At 44.7% G+C, this 18,907-nt stretch overlaps 1 protein-coding gene across 2 annotated transcripts in view; it reads right to left on the bottom strand.

The window, feature by feature from the left end:
• The window catches only part of LOC106567575 (ceramide synthase), a 61,351-nt gene extending 44,042 nt beyond the window's left edge, over positions 1-17,309 (bottom strand). Inside the window, exon 1 of one of the 2 annotated variants that reach the window (XM_014137052.2) lies at positions 16,573-17,309. In XM_014137052.2, the coding sequence (XP_013992527.1) occupies positions 16,573-16,694 (122 nt within the window). In that variant the 5' untranslated portion in view covers positions 16,695-17,309. The remainder of the gene's footprint in view (positions 1-16,572) is intronic. The other variant, XM_014137053.2, reaches the window with a different exon arrangement.
• Positions 17,310-18,907: the final 1,598 nt, after the last annotated feature.

Genomic DNA, 18,907 nt, shown 5'->3' with positions numbered 1-18,907 from the left:
CAATTTTGATATTAGGAGACTCAAACCACTTTGTAAAGACTGGGGACATCTAGTGGAAGCCATAGGAAGTGCTAAATGATTCACAAGCCCCTGTGTGTTTCAATGGCAAATGTTTGAAGTGATATCCACACATCAGATTTCAGTTTCCTGTCAGGATTTGTCTCAGGGTTTTGACTGCAATATGATTTCTGTTATACTCACAGACACCATTAAAACAGTTTTAGAAACTTTAGGGTGTTTTCTATCCAAATCAAACAATTATATGCATATTCTAGATACTGGGCAGGAGTAGTAACCAGATTAAATCGGGTACGTTTTTTTTATCCGTCCGTGCAAATACTGCCCCCTATCCTCAACAGGTTAATTAAATACATTTTTGTTCCTCAATTTACACACAATACCCCATAATGACAAAGCGAAAACAGGTTCAGAAACTTTTGCAAAAAAAACCCCCAGAAATACCTTATTTACATAAGCATTCAGACCCTTTGCTATGAGATTCGAAATTTAACTCAGGTGCATCCTGTTTCCATTGATCAGCTTTGAGATGCTTCTACAACTTCATTGGAGTCCACCTGTGGTAAATTCAATTGATTGGGAATGATTTGGAAAGGCACACACCTGTCTAGATTAGGTCCCACAGTTGACAATGCATGTCAGGGCAAAAACCAAGCCATGAACTTAGAGCTCCGAGACAGGATTATGTCAAGGCACAGATCTGGGGAAGGGTATCAAAAAATGTCTCCAACATTGAAGGTCCCCAACAACACAGTGGCCTCCATCATTCTTAAATGGAAGTAGTTTGGAACCACCAAGACTCTTCCTAGAGCTGGCCGCCCGGCCAAACTGAGCAATCGGGGGAGAAGGGCCTTGGTCAGGGAGGTAACCAAGAACCCGATGGTCACTCTGAAAAAGCTCCAGAGAGTTGCTCTGTGGAGATGGGAGAACATTCCAGGAGGACAACCATCTCTGCAGCACTCCACCAAATCAGGCCTTTATGGTAGAGTGGCCAGACGGAAGCCACTCCTCAGTAAAAGGCACATGACAGCCCGCTTGGAGTTTGCCAAAAGGTACCTAAAAGGACTCTGACCATGAGAAACAAGATTCTCTGTTCTGATGAAACCAAGATTGAACTATTTGGCCTGAATGCCAAGCATCACGTCTGGAGGAAACCTGGCACCATCCCTACAGTGAAGCATGGCAGTATCATGCTGTGGGGATGTTTTTCAGCGGGAGGGACAGGGAGACTAGTCAGGATCGAGGGAAAGATGAATGGAACAAAGTACATATGATAACTGGCACGCAGCTCGGTATTAATGGTAAGGTAAAATTGGCATTCCACATGAGAAAGGTTGACGACTCATCGTGAAACCTATTACTGCCAACTTCAGGAGAAGGTGCAGGGGTGAGAGGAGAATAGTTGTGTCAGGTTAAGGTTGTTTTTTTCTGTTATCTAGATCTCTGGCACCCAAACCGTAAACTTAAAGCATATAGTTGAATACACGTTTTAAAATGTCGACCAATCCATTGGTTAAAAGAACAGCCCTAGATTTGTCCTGTGTTAATGAAGGCGGATTGATTGATTTCCACATTTTCAATATATGTTTTCTCAAGATAAGTGAGAAGAGTCATCTAGCCCATTGGGTAACTCACTACACCACCATATGCCATGTTTTGAAATATGCAGCCAGACAGATTAAAAGTACATTTACAATGTAATACAACTTTCTAGCTCTGCCCACAACTTCCAGGCTTTATAGCAATCCCAGAAAGCATTGATTATTGAGTCATTATTAGTTTTACAAATAAGACATTTGTTGAATTCTCTTGTATATCAAATTCTATATAAACTCAGCAAAAAAAGAAACGTCCCTTTTTCAGGACCCTGTCTTTCAAAGATAATTAGTAAAAATCCAAATAACTTCACCGATCTTCATTGTAAAGGGTTTAAACACTGTTTCATGCTTGTTCAATGAACCATAAACAATTAATGAACATGCACCTGTGGAACGGTCGTTAATTTATTTTATTTCACCTTTATTTAACCAGGTAGGCCAGTTGAGAACAAGTTGTCATTTACAACTGTGACCTGGCCAAGATAAAGCAAAGAAGTGTGGCACAAACACAGTTACACAAGGAATAAACAAAGGTACAGTCAATAACAAAACAGAAAAAATCTATATACAGTGTGTGCAAATGAGGTAAGATTAGGGAGGTAAGGCAATAAATAGGCCGTAGTGGCGAAGTAATTACAATTTAGCAATTAAACACTGGAGTGATAGATGTGCAGAAGATAAATGTGCAAGTAGAGATACTGGGGTGCAAAGGAGAATAAGGGAAAAAAAAATAACAATATGGGGATGAGGTAGTTGGATGGGCTATGTACAGGTGCAATGATCGGTAAGCTGCTCTGACAGCTGATGCTAAAGTTAGTGAGGGAGATATGAGTCTCCAGCTTCAATGACTTTTGCAATTCGTTCCAGTCATTGGCAGCAGAGAACTGGAAGGAAAGGCGGCCAAAGGAGGAATTGGCCAGTGAAATATACCTGCTGGAGCACGTGCTAAGTGGGTGCTGCTATGGTGACCAGTGAACTGAGATAAGGCGGGGCTTTACCTTACAAAGACTAATAGATGACCTGGAGCCAGTGCGTTTGGCGACGAATATGAAGTGAGGGCCAGCCAACGAGAGTACAAAGGTCGCAGTGGTGGGTAGTATATGGGGCTTTGGTGACAAAACAGATGGCACTGTGATAGCAAATTGGATGCAGTCTGAGTAGTGTTGGAGGCTATTTTGTAAATGACATCGCCGAAGTCAAGGATCAGTAGGATAGTCAGTTTTACGAGGGTATGTTTGGCAGCATGAGTGAAGGATGCTTTGTTGCGAAATAGGAAGCCGATTCTAGATTTCATTTTGGATTGGAGATGCTTAATGGGAGTCTAGAAGGAGAGTTTACAGTCTAACCAGACACCTAGGTATTTAATTGTCCACATACTCTAAGTCAGAATCGTCCAGTATAGCGACGCTGGACTGGCGGGCAGGTGCAGGCAGCGATTGGTTGAAGAGCATGTATTTAGTTTTACTTGCATTTAAGAGCAGTTGGAGGCCACGGAAGCAGAGTTGTATGGCACTGAAGCTCATCTGGAGGTTAGTTAGTTAACACAGTGTCCAAAGAAGGGCCAGAAGTATACAGAATGGTGTCATCTACATAGAGGTGGATCAGAGAATCACCAGCAGCAAGAGCGACATCATTGATATATATCAATATACAGAGAAAACAGCCGGCCCGAGAATTGAACCCTGTGGCACCCCCATAGAGACTGCCAGAGGTCCGGACAACAGGCCCTCCAATTTCACACACTGAACTCTGTATGAGAAGTAGTTGGTGAACCAGGCGAGGCAGTCATTTGAGAAACCAAGGCTGTTGAGTCTGCCGATAAGAATGCGGTGATTGACAGAGTCGAAAGCCTTGGCCAGTTTGATGATTACGGCTGCACAGTATTGTCTTTTATCGATGGCGGTTATGATATTGTTTAGGACCTTGAACGTGGCTGAAGTGCACTCATGACCAGCTCAGAAACCAGATTGCATAGCGGAGGAGGTACGGTGGGATTCGACATGGTCGGTAATCTGTTCGTTAACTTGGCTTTCGAAGACCTTAGAAAGGCAGGGTAGGATAGATAGGTCTGTAACAGTTTGGGTCTAAAGTGTCACCCCCTTTGAAGAGGGCTTTCCAATCTTTAGGGATCTCAGACGATACGAAAGAGAGGTTGAACAGGCTAGTAATAGGGGTTGCAACAATTTCGGCAGATAATTTTAGAAAGAGAGGGTCCAGATTGTCTAGACCAGCTGATTTGTGGGGTCCAGATGATGCAACTCTTTCAGAACATCAGCTATCTGGATTTGGGTGAAGGAGAAATGGGGAGGTTTGGGCGAGTTGCTGTGGGGGGTGCAGCGCTGTTGACCGGGGTAGGGGTAGCCAGGTGGAAAGCATGGCCAGCCGTAGAAAAATGCCTATTGAAATTCTCAATTATCGTGGATTTATCGGTGGTAACAGTGTTTCCTAGCCTCAGTGCAGTGGGCAGCTGGGAGGAGCTGATCTTATTCTCCTTGGACTTTACTGTGACCCAGAACTTTTTAGAGTTTGTGCTAAAGGATGCAAATTTCTGTTTGATAAAGCTAGCCTTTGCTTTCCTAACTGCCTGTGTATATTGGTTCCTGCCTGTGTATATTGGCCTAATGCAGTACACCACAGGATGTTTTTGTGCTGGTCAAGGGCAGTCTGGTCTGGAGTGAACCAAGGGTGTTGTATAGCACACTATTACTTATACAACTAATATAAGGACAGGACATGCGTAGAAATTAATGTGGGTATTGTTTAATGCGTTTCACAGGAAGAACATTCCAAGCATTTCAACGTAGGTAAGCAGGGGGGGGATTACAGGTGCCCTAAAGGGACAAAACTAGAATATCAATACACAACATATTCCTCACCCTTTACTTTTGATGACTCATAAGGAAAAAGTAAATATTCACTGTTTTGCCTATTGTTTTCTTCTTAACATGTGTTCTCTTAATGTAAATAAATGAACTTTTCAGAATAACCTTTTCTAAACTGGGGAAGAGGGACAGGTGCGCCCTGTTGATGCCAAGGTCTTGGCTATAACTGCATTCCCCGCACCTACCACCAGACGAGAGCTACGCCGCTTTTTAGGGATGGTTAGCTACTACCAGTTTCTGTAAAACTTTCTCTGCGGTAGTTGCTCCATTGACCGATTTGCTCAGTCCGGCTAGATCGTTTGAGTGGTCCCCTGATAGTCAGGTAGCTTTTGATAGTGCTAAAGCACTCTTATGTAATACCCATGTACTTGCTGCTCCGGATTTTGAACGACCGTTTAAACTTGAGGTAGATGCTAGTGCCAGAGGTGCTGGTGCTGTTCTACTGCAGCAGGACAAGAGTGGAGTGGATCATCCTGTTTGTTACTTTCTCAAAAGGTTAACAAATGTCAGGCTAACTATGCAACCATCGAACAATAAGCTCTAGCTTTGTTGTTAGCTCTGCAATACTTTGAAGTGTATATTGGTTCTAGTGCCCTACCAGTGATCGTATAAACTGACCATAACCCCTTAGTGTTTCTCCACCGTATGTACAACCAGAACCAGCGCCTTATGCGTTGGGCGCTTATTGTGCAGAATTATAATTTGGAGATCCGCCACAAAAGGGTTCTGATAATGTAGCAGATGCTTTGTCTCGTGTTTAAAAATGTATGATTTTTGTATGTCTCGTTAGGTTGCCTTTGCGCGTTGAACTTGTTGGTATTCGCTGTAAATACTTTGGTTGCAATCCTTATAGAAGGCAGGTGCTTACCGCCCTATAGCACACGTCGGTAGCCATGAAGTGCTTCGAAATGGCTCACAGCAACACCATTATGCCTGAAACCCTAGACTCACTCCAATTCGCATACCGCCCCAACAGATCCACGGATGACACAATCTCAATCGCACTCCACACTGCCCTTTCCCAACTGGACAAAAGGAACACCTACATGAGACTACAGCTCAGCGTTCAACACCATAGTGCCTACAAAGCTCATCACTAAGCTAAGGACACTGGGACTAAACAACCATCTCTACAACTGGATCCTGGACTTCCTCACGGGCCACCCCCAGGTGTTAAGGGTAGGCAACACCACATCTGCCACGCTGATCCTCAACACGGGGGGTCCCTCAGGGGTGCGTGCTTAGTCCCCTTCTGTACTCCCTGTTCACCCACGACCGCATGGCCAAGCACGACTCCAACACCATCATTAAGTTTGCTGACGACAACAGTGTTAGGCCTGATCACCGACAATGATGAGACTGCCTATAGGGAGGAGGTCTGGCAGTGTCGTGCCAGGACAACAACCTCTCCCTCAATGTGAGCAAGATAAAGGAGCTCATCGTGGACTATAGTAAAAGGAGGGTCAAACAGGCCCCCATTAATATCGACAGGGTTGTAGTGGAGCGGGTCAGAGTATCAAGTTCCTTGGTGTCCACATCAACAAACTATCATGGTCCACCACAAACAGATGCTGTCACCAAGAAAGTCATGAAGAGGGCATGACAACACCTTTCCCCCTTACAAGAAAATAAATATTTGGCATGGGTCCCCAGATCCTCAAAAAGGTCTACAGTTGTACCATTGAGAGCATCCTGACCGGTTACGTCGCCACCTGGTATGGCAACTGCTCGGCATCTGACCATAAGGCGCTACAGAGCGTAGTGCATATGGCCTAGTACATCACTGGGGCAAAGCTTCCTGCCATCCAGGACCTATATACTAGGCGGTGTCAGAGGAAGGCCCAAAAAATTTTCCATAGACTCCAGTCACCCAAGCCATAGACCGTTCTCTCTGCCCCTACTCGGATGGTATTGCGCCGTCCCAACCTTCGCTCTCTCTCTCCCGCTACTCTCTCCTCTTCCATCCTATCATCTCTTCCCTCTGCTCAAACCTTCTCCAACCTATCACGATTCTGCCTCCTCAACCCTCCTCTCCTCCCTTTCTGCATCCTTTGATTCTCTATGTCCCCTATCCTCCAGGCCGGCTCGGTCCTCCCCTCCTGCTCCGTGGCTTGACGACTCATTGCGAGCTCACAGAACAGGGCTCCGGGCAGCCGAGCGGAAATGGAGGAAAACTCGCCTCCCTGCGGACCTGGCATCCTTTCACTCCCTCCTCTCCACATTTTCCTCTTCTGTCTCTGCTGCTAAAGCCACTTTTTATCACTCTAAATTCCAAGCATCTGCCTCTAACCCTAGGAAGCTCTTTGCCACCTTCTCCTCCCTCCTGAATCCTCCTCCCCCTCCCCCCCCTCCTCCCTCTCTGCGGATGACTTCGTCAACCATTTTGAAAAGAAGGTCGACGACATCCGATCCTCGTTTGCTAAGTCAAACGACACCGCTGGTCCTGCTCACACTGCCTACCCTGTGCTTTGACCTCTTTCTCCCCTCTCTCTCCAGATGAAATCTCGCGTCTTGTGCCGGCCGGCTGCCCAACAACCTGTCCGCTTGACCCTATCCCCTCCTCTCTTCTCCAGACCATTTCCGGAGACCTTCTCCCTTACCTCACCTCGCTCATCAACTCATCCTTGACCGCTGGCTACGTCCCTTCCGTCTTCAAGAGAGCGAGAGTTGCACGCCTTCTGAAAAAACCTGCACTCGATCCCTCCGATGTCAACAACTACAGACCAGTATCCCTTCTTTCTTTTCTCTCCAAAACTCTTGAACGTGCCGTCCTTGGCCAGCTCTCCTGCTATCTCTCTCAGAATGACCTTCTTGATCCAAATCAGTCAGGTTTCAAGACTGGTCATTCAACTGAGACTGCTCTTCTGTGTCACGGAGGCTCTCCGCACTGCTAAAGCTAACTCTCTCTCCTCTGCTCTCATCCTCCTAGACCTATCTGTTGCCTTTGATACGGTGAACCATCAGATCCTCCTCTCCACCCTCTCCGAGTTGGGCATCTCCGGCGCGGCCCACGCTTGGATTGTGTCCTACCTGACAGGTCGCTCCTACCAGGTGGCGTGGCGAGAATCTGTCTCCGCACCACGTGCTCTCACCACTGGTGTCCCCCAGGGCTCTGTTCTAGGCCCTCTCCTATTCTCGCTATACACCAAGTCACTTGGCTCTGTCATACCCTCACATGGTCTCTCCTACCACTGCTATGCAGACGACACACAATTAATCTTCTCCTTTCCCCCTTCTGATAACCAGGTGGCGAATCGCATCTCTGCATGTCTGGAAGACATATCAGTGTGGATGACGGATCACCACCTCAAGCTGAACCTCGGCAAGACGGAGCTGCTCTTCCTCCCGGGGAAGGACTGCCCGTTCCATGATCTCGCCATCACGGTTGACAACTCCATTGTGTCCTCCTCCCAGAGTGCTAAGAACCTTGGAGTGACCCTGGACAACACCCTGTCGTTCTCTACTAACATCAAGGCGGTGACCCGATCCTGTAGGTTCATGCTCTACAACATTCGCAGAGTACGACCCTGCCTCACACAGGAAGCGGCGCAGGTCCTAATCCAGGCACTTGTCATCTCCCGTCTGGATTACTGCAACTCGCTGTTGGCTGGGCTCCCTGCCTGTGCCATTAAACCCCTACAACTCATCCAGAACGCCGCAGCCCGTCTGGTGTTCAACCTTCCCAAGTTCTCTCACGTCACCCCACTCCTCCGCTCTCTCCACTGGCTTCCTGTTGAAGCTCGCATCCGCTACAAGACCATGGTGCTTGCCTACGGAGCTGTGAGGGGAACGGCACCTCCGTACCTTCAGGACCTACACCCAAACAAGGGCACTGCGTTCATCCACCTCTGGCCTGCTCGCCTCCCTACCTCTGAGGAAGCACAGTTCTCGCTCAGCCCAGTCAAAACTGTTCGCTGCTCTGGCACCCCAATGGTGGAACAAGCTCCCTCACGACGCCAGGACAGCGGAGTCAATCACCACCTTCCGGAGACACCTGAAACCCCACCTCTTTAAGGAATACCTGGGATAGGATAAAGTAATCCTTCTAACCCCCCCCAAAAAAAAAGATTTAGATGCACTATTGTAAAATGGTTGTTCCACTGGATATCATAAGGTGAATCCACCAATTTGTAAGTCGCTCTGGATAAGAGCGTCTGCTAAATTACTTAAATGTAAATGTAAATGTAAGCGGTACCGGAGCACCAAGTCTTGGTCCAAAAGGCTCCTTAACAGCTTCTACCCCCAAGACTGCTGAACAATTAATCAAATTGCCATCAGGACTATTTACATTAACAACAACCCCCCCCCCCCTCCTCTTTGTTTTTACACTGCTGCTACACGCTGTTTAATATCCAGACATAGTCACTTTACCCCTACCTACATGTACAAATTACCTCGACTAACATGTACCTCTGCACATTGACTCGGTACCCCATATATATATATACGATTTTATTTATTTATTTATATATATATATATATATATATATATATAAAATCGTTATTGTTATGTACTTATGTTACTTTTTGATTTTATATTTTTACTTTCATTTACTTGGTAAACATTCTTAACTCTATTTCTTGAACTGCATTGTTGGTTAAGGGCTTGTAAAGCAAGCATTTCCCGGTAAGGTCTACGCCTGTTGTATTCGGCGCATGTGACAAATAAAATGTCATTTTATTTGATTAAGCATACATTTTTGTTAACTGTAATTTTGTTAGTTATGCTCCAACTTTCCCTCCATCTTCTGCTAACATCAGTTCTTTATAAGTATTGGTTCCAGAAGGTTTATATGGTTTTTCTCTAAGAGAACTGCCATTCTAACAGCAGAAATGGGGCAGCTGAGGCAACCAAGATAAATACCTTCTGGTGCAACGATGTGACCATGGCTCCCTCAATCACTGTGGAGGGAACAATCCCCCAATCAACTCAGTGATTTCTAAACAAATGTGGAAATGGCCCAAGAGAGTGTGGTTCAGTTGGTTGGAGGAGCATGGGGCTTGGAATAGCAGAGCTGTGGGTTTGAATTAGTTGTTGTATTAGTCACATATCAAATACAATTTTATTTGTTACATGCTTCGTAAACACGTGTGGACTAACAGTGAAATACTTACTTACAGACCCTTCCCAACAATGCAGAGAAAAACAAAAGAGAAATAGAATGTAAAAGACAAAAAGTAATATACATATTAGGGCTGGGAATTGCCAGGGACCGCAAGATACGATATTATCACGATACCATAGAACCGCAATACGTATATGTATTGTTATTCGATATTGCGATTTGATGTTCTAAACATATTACTTACTACGCTGAACAAAAATAAAGCTCAACATGTAAAGTGTTGGTCCCATGTTTCATGAGCCGAAATAAAAACAATCCCTGAAATATTCCATACAAAAAGCTTATTTCTCTATTTTTCCACATCCATATTGGTGAGCATTTCTCCTTTGCCAAGATAATCCATCCACCTGAAAGGTGTGGCATATCAAGAAGCTAATTAAACAGCATGATCATTACACAGGTGCACCTTGTGCGGGGGACAAAAGTCCACTTTAAAATATGCCGTTTTGTCACACAACACAATGACACGGATGTCTCAAGTGTTGAGGAAGCGTGCAATTGGCATGCTGACTGCAGGAATGTCCACCAGAGCTGTTGCCAGAGAATTTAATGTTCATTTCTCTACCATAAGCTGCCTCCAACGTTGTTTTAAATAATTTGGCAGTATATCCAACCGGCCTCACAACCGCAGACCACGTGTTTCCACGCCAGCCGAGGACCTCCACATCAAGCTACTTCACTTCGTCTTGACGGGGGGGTGCTGTAACTCAGTAAAATCTTTTGTTGCATGTTGCGTTTATATATTTTTTTCAGTATGCGTCTGCTGTAGATAGACAAGAGAGTAACAAGGTTGGTTGTTTCCACTTGCCACTACATAAATGTATTTCAACGTTTATGTATTTATATTGGTTCATTGAGATTACATATCAATAAGGTGTTATGCCATTGGTCTTGCTGCAGACAGGAGAGTAATACAGTTGTCCTCCACAGCTAAATGTTCTTGTCTATTTTCAGGTATTTACACCTATTGTATATTATACTATTTTTGTAATTGTTATCTTTGATTACAAAAGCCCAGTCTGATAATTCAATACAAGCAAATAAACACCAACTGTGACTGCTGGTGGGCATTCCTTTCTTTAAAAAAACAACGCAAGGGAGTTAACAAGTACGATCACATCTGTTACAAGAGCATAAGAAAATGAGTTGAGATCAGTCATGGAAATAAAAGCGCTGAAAACACGTTGGCTCACTATTTTAAAAAAGGAAGCTGGAGAACAAGCTAGATTATGAAAAATACAGGAGATTTGGTACAGGTACAGCTGACTAGCACTAGCTAACGCTACCTAGCAACAACAAAAATGCTAGGTAGTCAAAGTATGTGAGTCAAAGTATCAATATAATGTCATCCAAAATATTAGTGTGATATGCAACTATCGATTTCTTCTCCCATCACTACCACATACAGCCTAATGAATACGTCTTAACTGTATGTTTCATTGGATACATGTGTTCACAAAAGGACCACGTTATTCGGCCTATATTATTCCTGCATTGGCCAATAGCCACATTGTGGGGCAGGAGCTCCAAGTGTGTGATAATGTTTAGATTTTATAGATAGTTGTACAAAAGGACCTATAATGGTGCGAGCAGGTTGCATCTATGGTAACTAAGTGCAGCAAAACACGTTTTTCCCCTCCTCTACCTTAAAAGATTCAATGCGCCACAAGACCTGATGAACATTAACACCGGCTACATATGCCCCACCCTGGAATATGCCGCAGCTCATGGACCCAGGCCTAGTCTGATGACCCGGAGCGTATTCAGAAGAGAGCATGCATGCCGCATCATCCCAGGAGGATACTCCAGTTATACTGAGGCACTACTGACCCTGTCCCTACCCAGGCTTCTTGAAAGGAGGACACAGCTCTGCAGACTTCGCTGTCAGCCTCCTCAACTCTCCATTCAGAGACTATCTACCCCCTGACCAAAACACAGCAACAGGTAGGAACACCCGCAGCCAAAATCAACTGACAATCCCAAAGTCAACAATACAGAAGGTCACCTATCCCATACCTCTGTTCATTAATTAGTCACTAAGGTCACTGGACCTCTTGATTCATAATTGTATAATTTCTATACATTTCTGTATTTGGTCAACCTCTTAAATCATCCATATTTCGTATGCGCAATGATTTCAGTATGTATTGACTGCTGTGAGTAACATGTTTTTTACTTTACTGAACACGACCAAATGTATGTGGACACCCCTACACCGTTGCTGACAGGTGTATAAAAATCTAGCACATAGCCTTGCAATTTCCATAGACAGAAATTGGCAGTAGAATGGCCTGACTGAGCCCAGTGACTTTCAACATGGCACCGTCACAGGATGCCATCTTTACAACAAGTCCATTCGTCAAATTTCTGCCCTGCTAGAGCTGCCCGGTCAACTGTAAGCGCTGTCATTGAGAAGTGGAAATGACTAGGAGCAACAACAGCTCAGCCGCGAAGTGGTAGGACACACAAGCTCACAGAAACGGGACCACCGAGTGCTGAAGCGGGTAAAAATCATCTGTCCTCGGTTACAACACTAGCTCCCGAGTTCCAAACGGCCTCTGGAAGCAACGTCAGCACAACGCCCATGATTTTGGAATGAGATGTTCGACGAGCAGGTGTCCACATACTTTTGGTGAATATGTATCTATCTTTAACTGTATGTTTCATTGGATAAGCATGTTGACAAAATGACCATATTATTATTCATGAGGCCCATATTATTATGTAAAGCATGGCTACGAACAGTGTGGCTACATGGGTGATCTTATGTTCTTCCATGATGGAAAGACCTGGGCTTATCCTGCCTGAACCCACCAATAGGAGGAGGCCTTCACATCAGTCCCACACACATGGTGCATTACAGGTGGAGATAAGGTCATTTCCATGTAAAGGGGCCCATGAGCACCAACATGTGAAATTGGGTTTCAAATGAAAGCTAAGAGTCTATATAGAAAGTCTATATGTCCTTTAATTGTTTTGGTTTTTTTTACATTTTGTTGCATTACAAAGTGGGATTGAAAGATGTAATTGTATTTTGTCATCAATCTACACAAAATACTCCATAATGTACATAATCTACAACTTTTTACAAGTTCATACTAATTTAATAACTCAAATAGTAGTTGCATAAGTATTCACCCATTTTGTATAGGCAAGGCTAAATTAGTTTGGAAATAAACTATGTCATAACAAATCACATAAGTTATAGGGACTCACTGTGTGAAATAATAGGACAGTATTTTTTTTATGTCCCCCATACATACAACAACTATAAGGTCCCTCAGTCAAGTACTGAATTTCAATCACATATTCAACTACAAAAGACCAGGGAGCTTTTCGATAAGCCTCAAAGAAGGGCAGTGATCGGTAGATGGGTAATGTCTGGCAGACATATCAGTGTGGATGACGGATCACCACCTCAAGCTGAACCTCGGCAAGACGGAGCTGCTCTTCCTCCTGGGGAAGGACTGCCCGTTCCATGATCTCGCCATCACGGTTGACAACTCCATTGTGTCCTCTTCCCAGAGTGCTAAGAACCTTGGCGTGACCCTGGACAACACCCTGTCGTTCTCCGCTAACATCAAGGCGGTGACCCGATCCTGTAGGTTCATGCTTTACAACATTCACAGAGTACGACCCTGCCTCACACAGGAAGCGGCGCAGGTCCTAATCCAGGCACTTGTCATCTCCCGTCTGGATTACTGCAACTCGCTGTTGGCTGGGCTCCCTGCCTGTGCCATTAAACCCCTACAACTCATCCAAAACGCCGCAGCCCGTCTGGTGTTCAACCTTACCAAGTTCTCTCACGTCACCCCGCTCCTCCGCTCTCTCCACTGGCTTCCAGTTGAAGCTCGCATCCGCTACAAGACCATGGTGATTGCCTACGGAGCTGTGAAGGGAACGGCACCTCCATACCTTCAGGCTCTGATCAGGCCCTACACCCAAACAAGGGCACTGCGTTCATCCACCTCTGGCCTGCTGGCCCCCCTACCTCTGAGGAAGCACAGTTCCCGCTCAGCCCAGTCAAAACTGTTCGCTGCTCTGGCACCCCAATGGTGGAACAAGCTTCCTCACGACGCCAGGACAGCGGAGTCAATCACCACCTTCCGGAGACACCTGAAACCCCACCTATTTAAGGAATACCTAGGATAGGATAAAGTAATCCTTCTAACCCCCCCCTAAAAGATTTAGATGCACTATTGTAAAGTGGTTGTTCCACTGGATATCATAAGGTGAATGCACCAATTTGTAAGTCGCTCTGGATAAGAGCGTCTGCTAAATGACTTAAATGTAAATGTAATAACAAATCAGACACTGAATATATCTTTAAGCATGGTCAAGTTAATAATTACATTGTGGATTATGTATTAAGCCACCCAGACACATCAAAGATGCTGTCGTCCTTCTGAACTGAGCTACGGGACAGGAACCAAACTGCTTATGGATGTCACCATGAGGTCATTGGTGATATAAAAATGTCTGGAGTTCAATGGCTGTGATGTGAGAAAGCTGAGGATGGATCAACATCATTGTAAATGTTTTTTGTTGTTTGTTTGGCATACATTTTAAGTGAAAAATCATTCTCACCACAATGGAATTGTCCATAAGACACCACTTTACCCACGTAACACAAACCCCTGACGAATGCTGTTCACAACCGTCTCGAGGGGAGTTGGGGCAAATGAGAATAAAAGTGTTTATTGTTCATTACAAATGTCAATACCGTTCTTCTATTTTAACAATATAGAAGGGATATACACTACATGACCAAAAGTATGTGGACACCTGCTCGTCGAACATCTCATTCCAAAATCATGGGCATTAATATGGCGTTGCCCCCCCCTTTCTGCTATAACAGCCTCCACCCTTCTGGGAAGGCTTTCCACTGGATGTTGGAACATTGCTGCGGGGACTTGCTTCCATTCAGCCGCAAGAGCATTAGTGAAGTCGGGCACTGATGTTGGGCGATTAGACCTTGCTCACAGTTGGCGTTCCAATTCATCGCAAAGGTGTTCGATGGGGTTGATGTCAGGGCTCTGTGCAGGCCAGTCAAGTTCTTCCACACCAATCTTGACAAACCATTTCTGTATGGACCTTGCTTTGTGCACGGGGGCATTGTCATGCTGAAACAGGAAAGTCCTTTCCCCAAACTGTTGCCACAAAGTTGGAAGCACAGAATCATCTAGAATGTCATTGTATGTTGTAGCTTAAAATTTCCCTTCACTGGAACTAAGGGGCATAGTCCGAACCATGAAAAAAACTAAACAGCCCCAGACCATTATTCCTCCTCCACCAAACTTGACAGTTGGCATCATGCATTGGGGCAAGTAGCGTTCTCCTGGCATCTGCCAAACCCAGATTAGTCCGTCGGACTGCCAGATGGAGAAGTATGCTCGAGTCCAATGGCGGCGAGCTTTACACCACTCCAGCCGACGTTTGGCATTGCGCATGGTGATCTTAGGCTTGTGTGCGGCTGCTCGGCCATGAAAACCCATTTTGTGAAGCTCCTGACGAACAGTTATTGTGCCGACGTTGTTTCCAGAGGCAGTTTGGAATGCAGTAGTGAGTGTTGCAACCGAGGACAGATGATTTTAACTCGCTACGTGCTTCAGCACTCCCAATCTGTGAGCTTGTGTAACCTACCCCTTCACAGCTGAGCCGTTGTTCCTCCTAGACGTTTCCACTTCACAATAACAGCACGCACAGCTGACCAGGGCAGCTCTAGCAGGGCAGAAATTTGACATATTGACTTGTTGGAAAGGTGGCATCCTATGACGGTGCCACGTTGAAAGTCACTAGGCTCTTCAGTAAGGCCATCATACTGACAACGATTGCATGGCTGTGTGCTCAATTTTATACACCTGTCAGCAACAGGTGTGGCTGAAATAGACAAATCCAATCATTTGAAGGGGTGTACACATACTTTCATATATATATAGTGTATGAGGCACGAGAAATGGTCTGGTCTAATCTTGTTATAGAATCTGGAGAAAAAAAATGTCACTGCCTAAAATACTGCCAGAGGGAGAAAAGCTCGAGCAGCACACTGCAGCTTATCCATTTGCTCACTGACCCACTGGCACTTTAACAGGCAGGTAAAACAAATACAACACATACAGTAGCAGGCCAAGAGATCGTAAAACAAACGTATATGAATTAACTATTAATTACGTTGCTGATGGGCATTCAACATGATAACATTAGTTGTCTTTTTTTGTAACCTAGCCTACGTTATTGCAGCTAGATAATGCCAGATAGCTTCTCCCGCTATCGGGATATGTGACATAATCAAACTGGTGAGGCATTCAAGGCTGACTTGACGGGGTTACTGAGCTAGCTATTTAGCTATGTATCCCCCGAGGCATCAACACATGCGTCTAAGAAATGCATTTTCCGTTAGATGAGCATTAGCGAATTAATAGGAGCGTGATTAAGGCCAAGCGATCGGCTCAGTATTCTCTAGTTCAGCACTTTACATTGCATAACTCAGTAGCCACCACAGCGATCGAGTTTGAAGGGGAATTATCAACTAGCTAGAGAGTGACAGGGTACAAATGATCATCGAAGTCACCCTGCGCATGTGATTGTGTAATTTGGACCAAGACGCAGCAATATTCCCATGATATTACTATGTTGTAATTCACTGGGCTAGCCACCACCGGTATGATAACGCAGGCTACAATAGCATTATCGGGTACGACATAATAGCCATGACGACATATCAAATGTACAAAAAGCATAATTTCTAATCTAATATCTTTCAGCACTCTTTGAAATAGCAACTGTGTCTAATTCGGTTAAAGCCCATGCCAAGCTCGAGACTCAGCAATTTGTTGTATCAGCTTGCATGGCCGTACTTGCTAACATAGCCTCCTAGGGCCAGCTACTGCTTGACCAGCAATGTCCAGGATTAAACGTTTACCATCTGAATAAAATAAAAATTATTACCTCTCGCTGACCAGTACAACGTCTGCATCGGTCCACTGTTTGAAAATGGACGGGAGTACCCTCCGAAAGACGAAGAAGAGTCCGGGGAAAACTACGACGCCGCAAGCCAGCACTTGCAACATCCTTGCGTTGCGCTTCTCCCGCTATCGACCTATCTATTATTATAATATGGGTCGAGGGCTGCAAGATGTATTTTACACACCGCGTTTTACACCGGCGACTGGGATTCGCCGTGTTTGTTAGACAGCATTAGTGGTCACGCCACGAGATCCAGTCATCGGTGACCGCTGCGTTTTTTCCCTTGCCTCAGCAACACCACACTGTACACACAACCGAGCTAGCGAAGGTACCCGGTGATTGATTGGTCTTCACTCCTGGCGCAAAGCCGGTAACGTTAGACAGCACGCTTACTACATGCCGCGGAATACAATTTAATATCGAGGTTTGAGAATATTCTACCAGAAAAAAACGGGGGGAAAAATAATACATATGTGAATTAAACCGAGGCAAGGTTCGACCAACGCGTGGGTTTCTCCGAGTTGGGGTACCTTGCTTTGCGAACCATCAACGACTCAACAAGCGCTCTCTTATCAAAGATTTGTATAACTTAACCAAGATACACCACAACCTGTCGGTTCAAATGAGTCATAGTGGGCAGAACAAGCAAGGAGGTGGGCAGAGTCAAGCACGAGCTAGCAAGGTCCTATTGGCGCGTTTTAGCTGTATTTGCATATTTCCGTTAGGGAACGCCTTCTCTATGCGCGTGTGCAATAACTCAATTCCATTTGCACTTCTAAACAACGAAATTGTAAAAAACTTTAGCAAAGGGTAAAGTCTACAAAACTTAGTCCACTCTGTTTGTAACAAATTATACTTTTGGGATCAGAAAACTGTATTGCGATTAAAGGTTTCATCAATGACAAAATGTGCTATGTCAGCCAAAATCCATCTTCCATCTTCTCCCACTGCCGGCCACTGGACTTCCTCTCACTAAGCGTTTGGTAGTGTGTGGAAACGCCAAGCGGATGCTTCACATTTACACATCCGGTGAAATATCTGTCTCATTGTTCCATCTGTGCTGTTATTCATGACGGTGCAGAGACCCTACAAACACCGTGGACAAGGCGCATTCCGCAAGACAGCGCCATCTAGGCAGTAGCGGACCTGTGCTGCCCATACAGGCATAGTTCACCCTGATGATTTTCAATTTACTGTCATTTTCTGTTTTAGAAGCCTACTCTCAGTCTACACATAATTAGGCTATGCATTGTTGCAAAATTATTCATTTTTGCAAAAACACACTATTTATAGAGGACAAGTACAAGAGGACAGGTACCTTAGTGTCTAGTTTGAGAAACAGATGCCTCACAAGTCCTCAACTGGCAGTTTCACTAAATAGTACTTGCAAAACACCAGCCTCAACGTCAACAGTGAAGAGGCGACTCCGGGACACTGGCCTTCTTTTGCCCATCTTAATCTTTTCTTTTTATAGGCCAGTCTGAGATATGGCTTTTTCTTTGCAACTCTGCCTAGAAGGCCAGCATCCCGGAGTCACCTCTTCACTGTTGACGTTGAGACTGGTGTTTTGCGGGTACTATTTAATGAAGCTGCCAGTTGAGGACTTGTGAGGCGTCTGTTTCTCATACTAGACACTCTAATGTACTTGTCCTCTTGCTCAGTTGTGCATCGGGGCCTCCCACTCCTCTTTCTATTCTGGTTAGAGCCAGTTTGCGCTGTTCTGTGAAGGGAGTAGTACACAGTGTTGTACAAGATCTTCAGTTTCTTGGCAATTTCTCGCATGGAATAGCCTTCATTTCTCAGAACAATAATAGACTGATGAGTTTCAGAAGAAAGTCTTTGTTTCTAGCCATTTTGAGCCTGTAATCGAACCCACAAATGCTGATGCTCCAGATACCCAACTAGTCTAAAGAAGGACAGTTTTATTGCTTCTTTAATTAGCACAATAATTTTCAGCTGTGCTAACATAATTGCAAAAGGATTTTCTAATGATCAATTAGCCTTTTAAAATGATAAACTTGGATTAGCTAACACAACGTGCCATTGGAACACAGGAGTGATGGTTGCTGATAATGGGCCTCTGTACACCTGTGTAGATATTCCATGAAAAAATCTGCCGTTTCCAGCTACAATAGTAATTTATAACATTAACAATGTCTACACTGTATTTCTGATAAATTTGTTGTTCTTTTAATGGACAAAAAATTTGCTTTTCTTTCAAAAACAAGGACATTTCTAAGTGACCGCAAACGTTTAAACGGTAGTGTATATATCACAAAAGGGAATTAGAAAATACAAATATTCACATGCTTCCTTC

Source organism: Salmo salar, chromosome ssa13 (genome assembly GCF_905237065.1).
Source record: "Salmo salar chromosome ssa13, Ssal_v3.1, whole genome shotgun sequence".
In the NCBI taxonomy this organism is placed as follows: Eukaryota; Metazoa; Chordata; class Actinopteri; order Salmoniformes; family Salmonidae; genus Salmo; species Salmo salar.
This window is presented reverse-complemented; position numbering and strand designations above follow the sequence as displayed.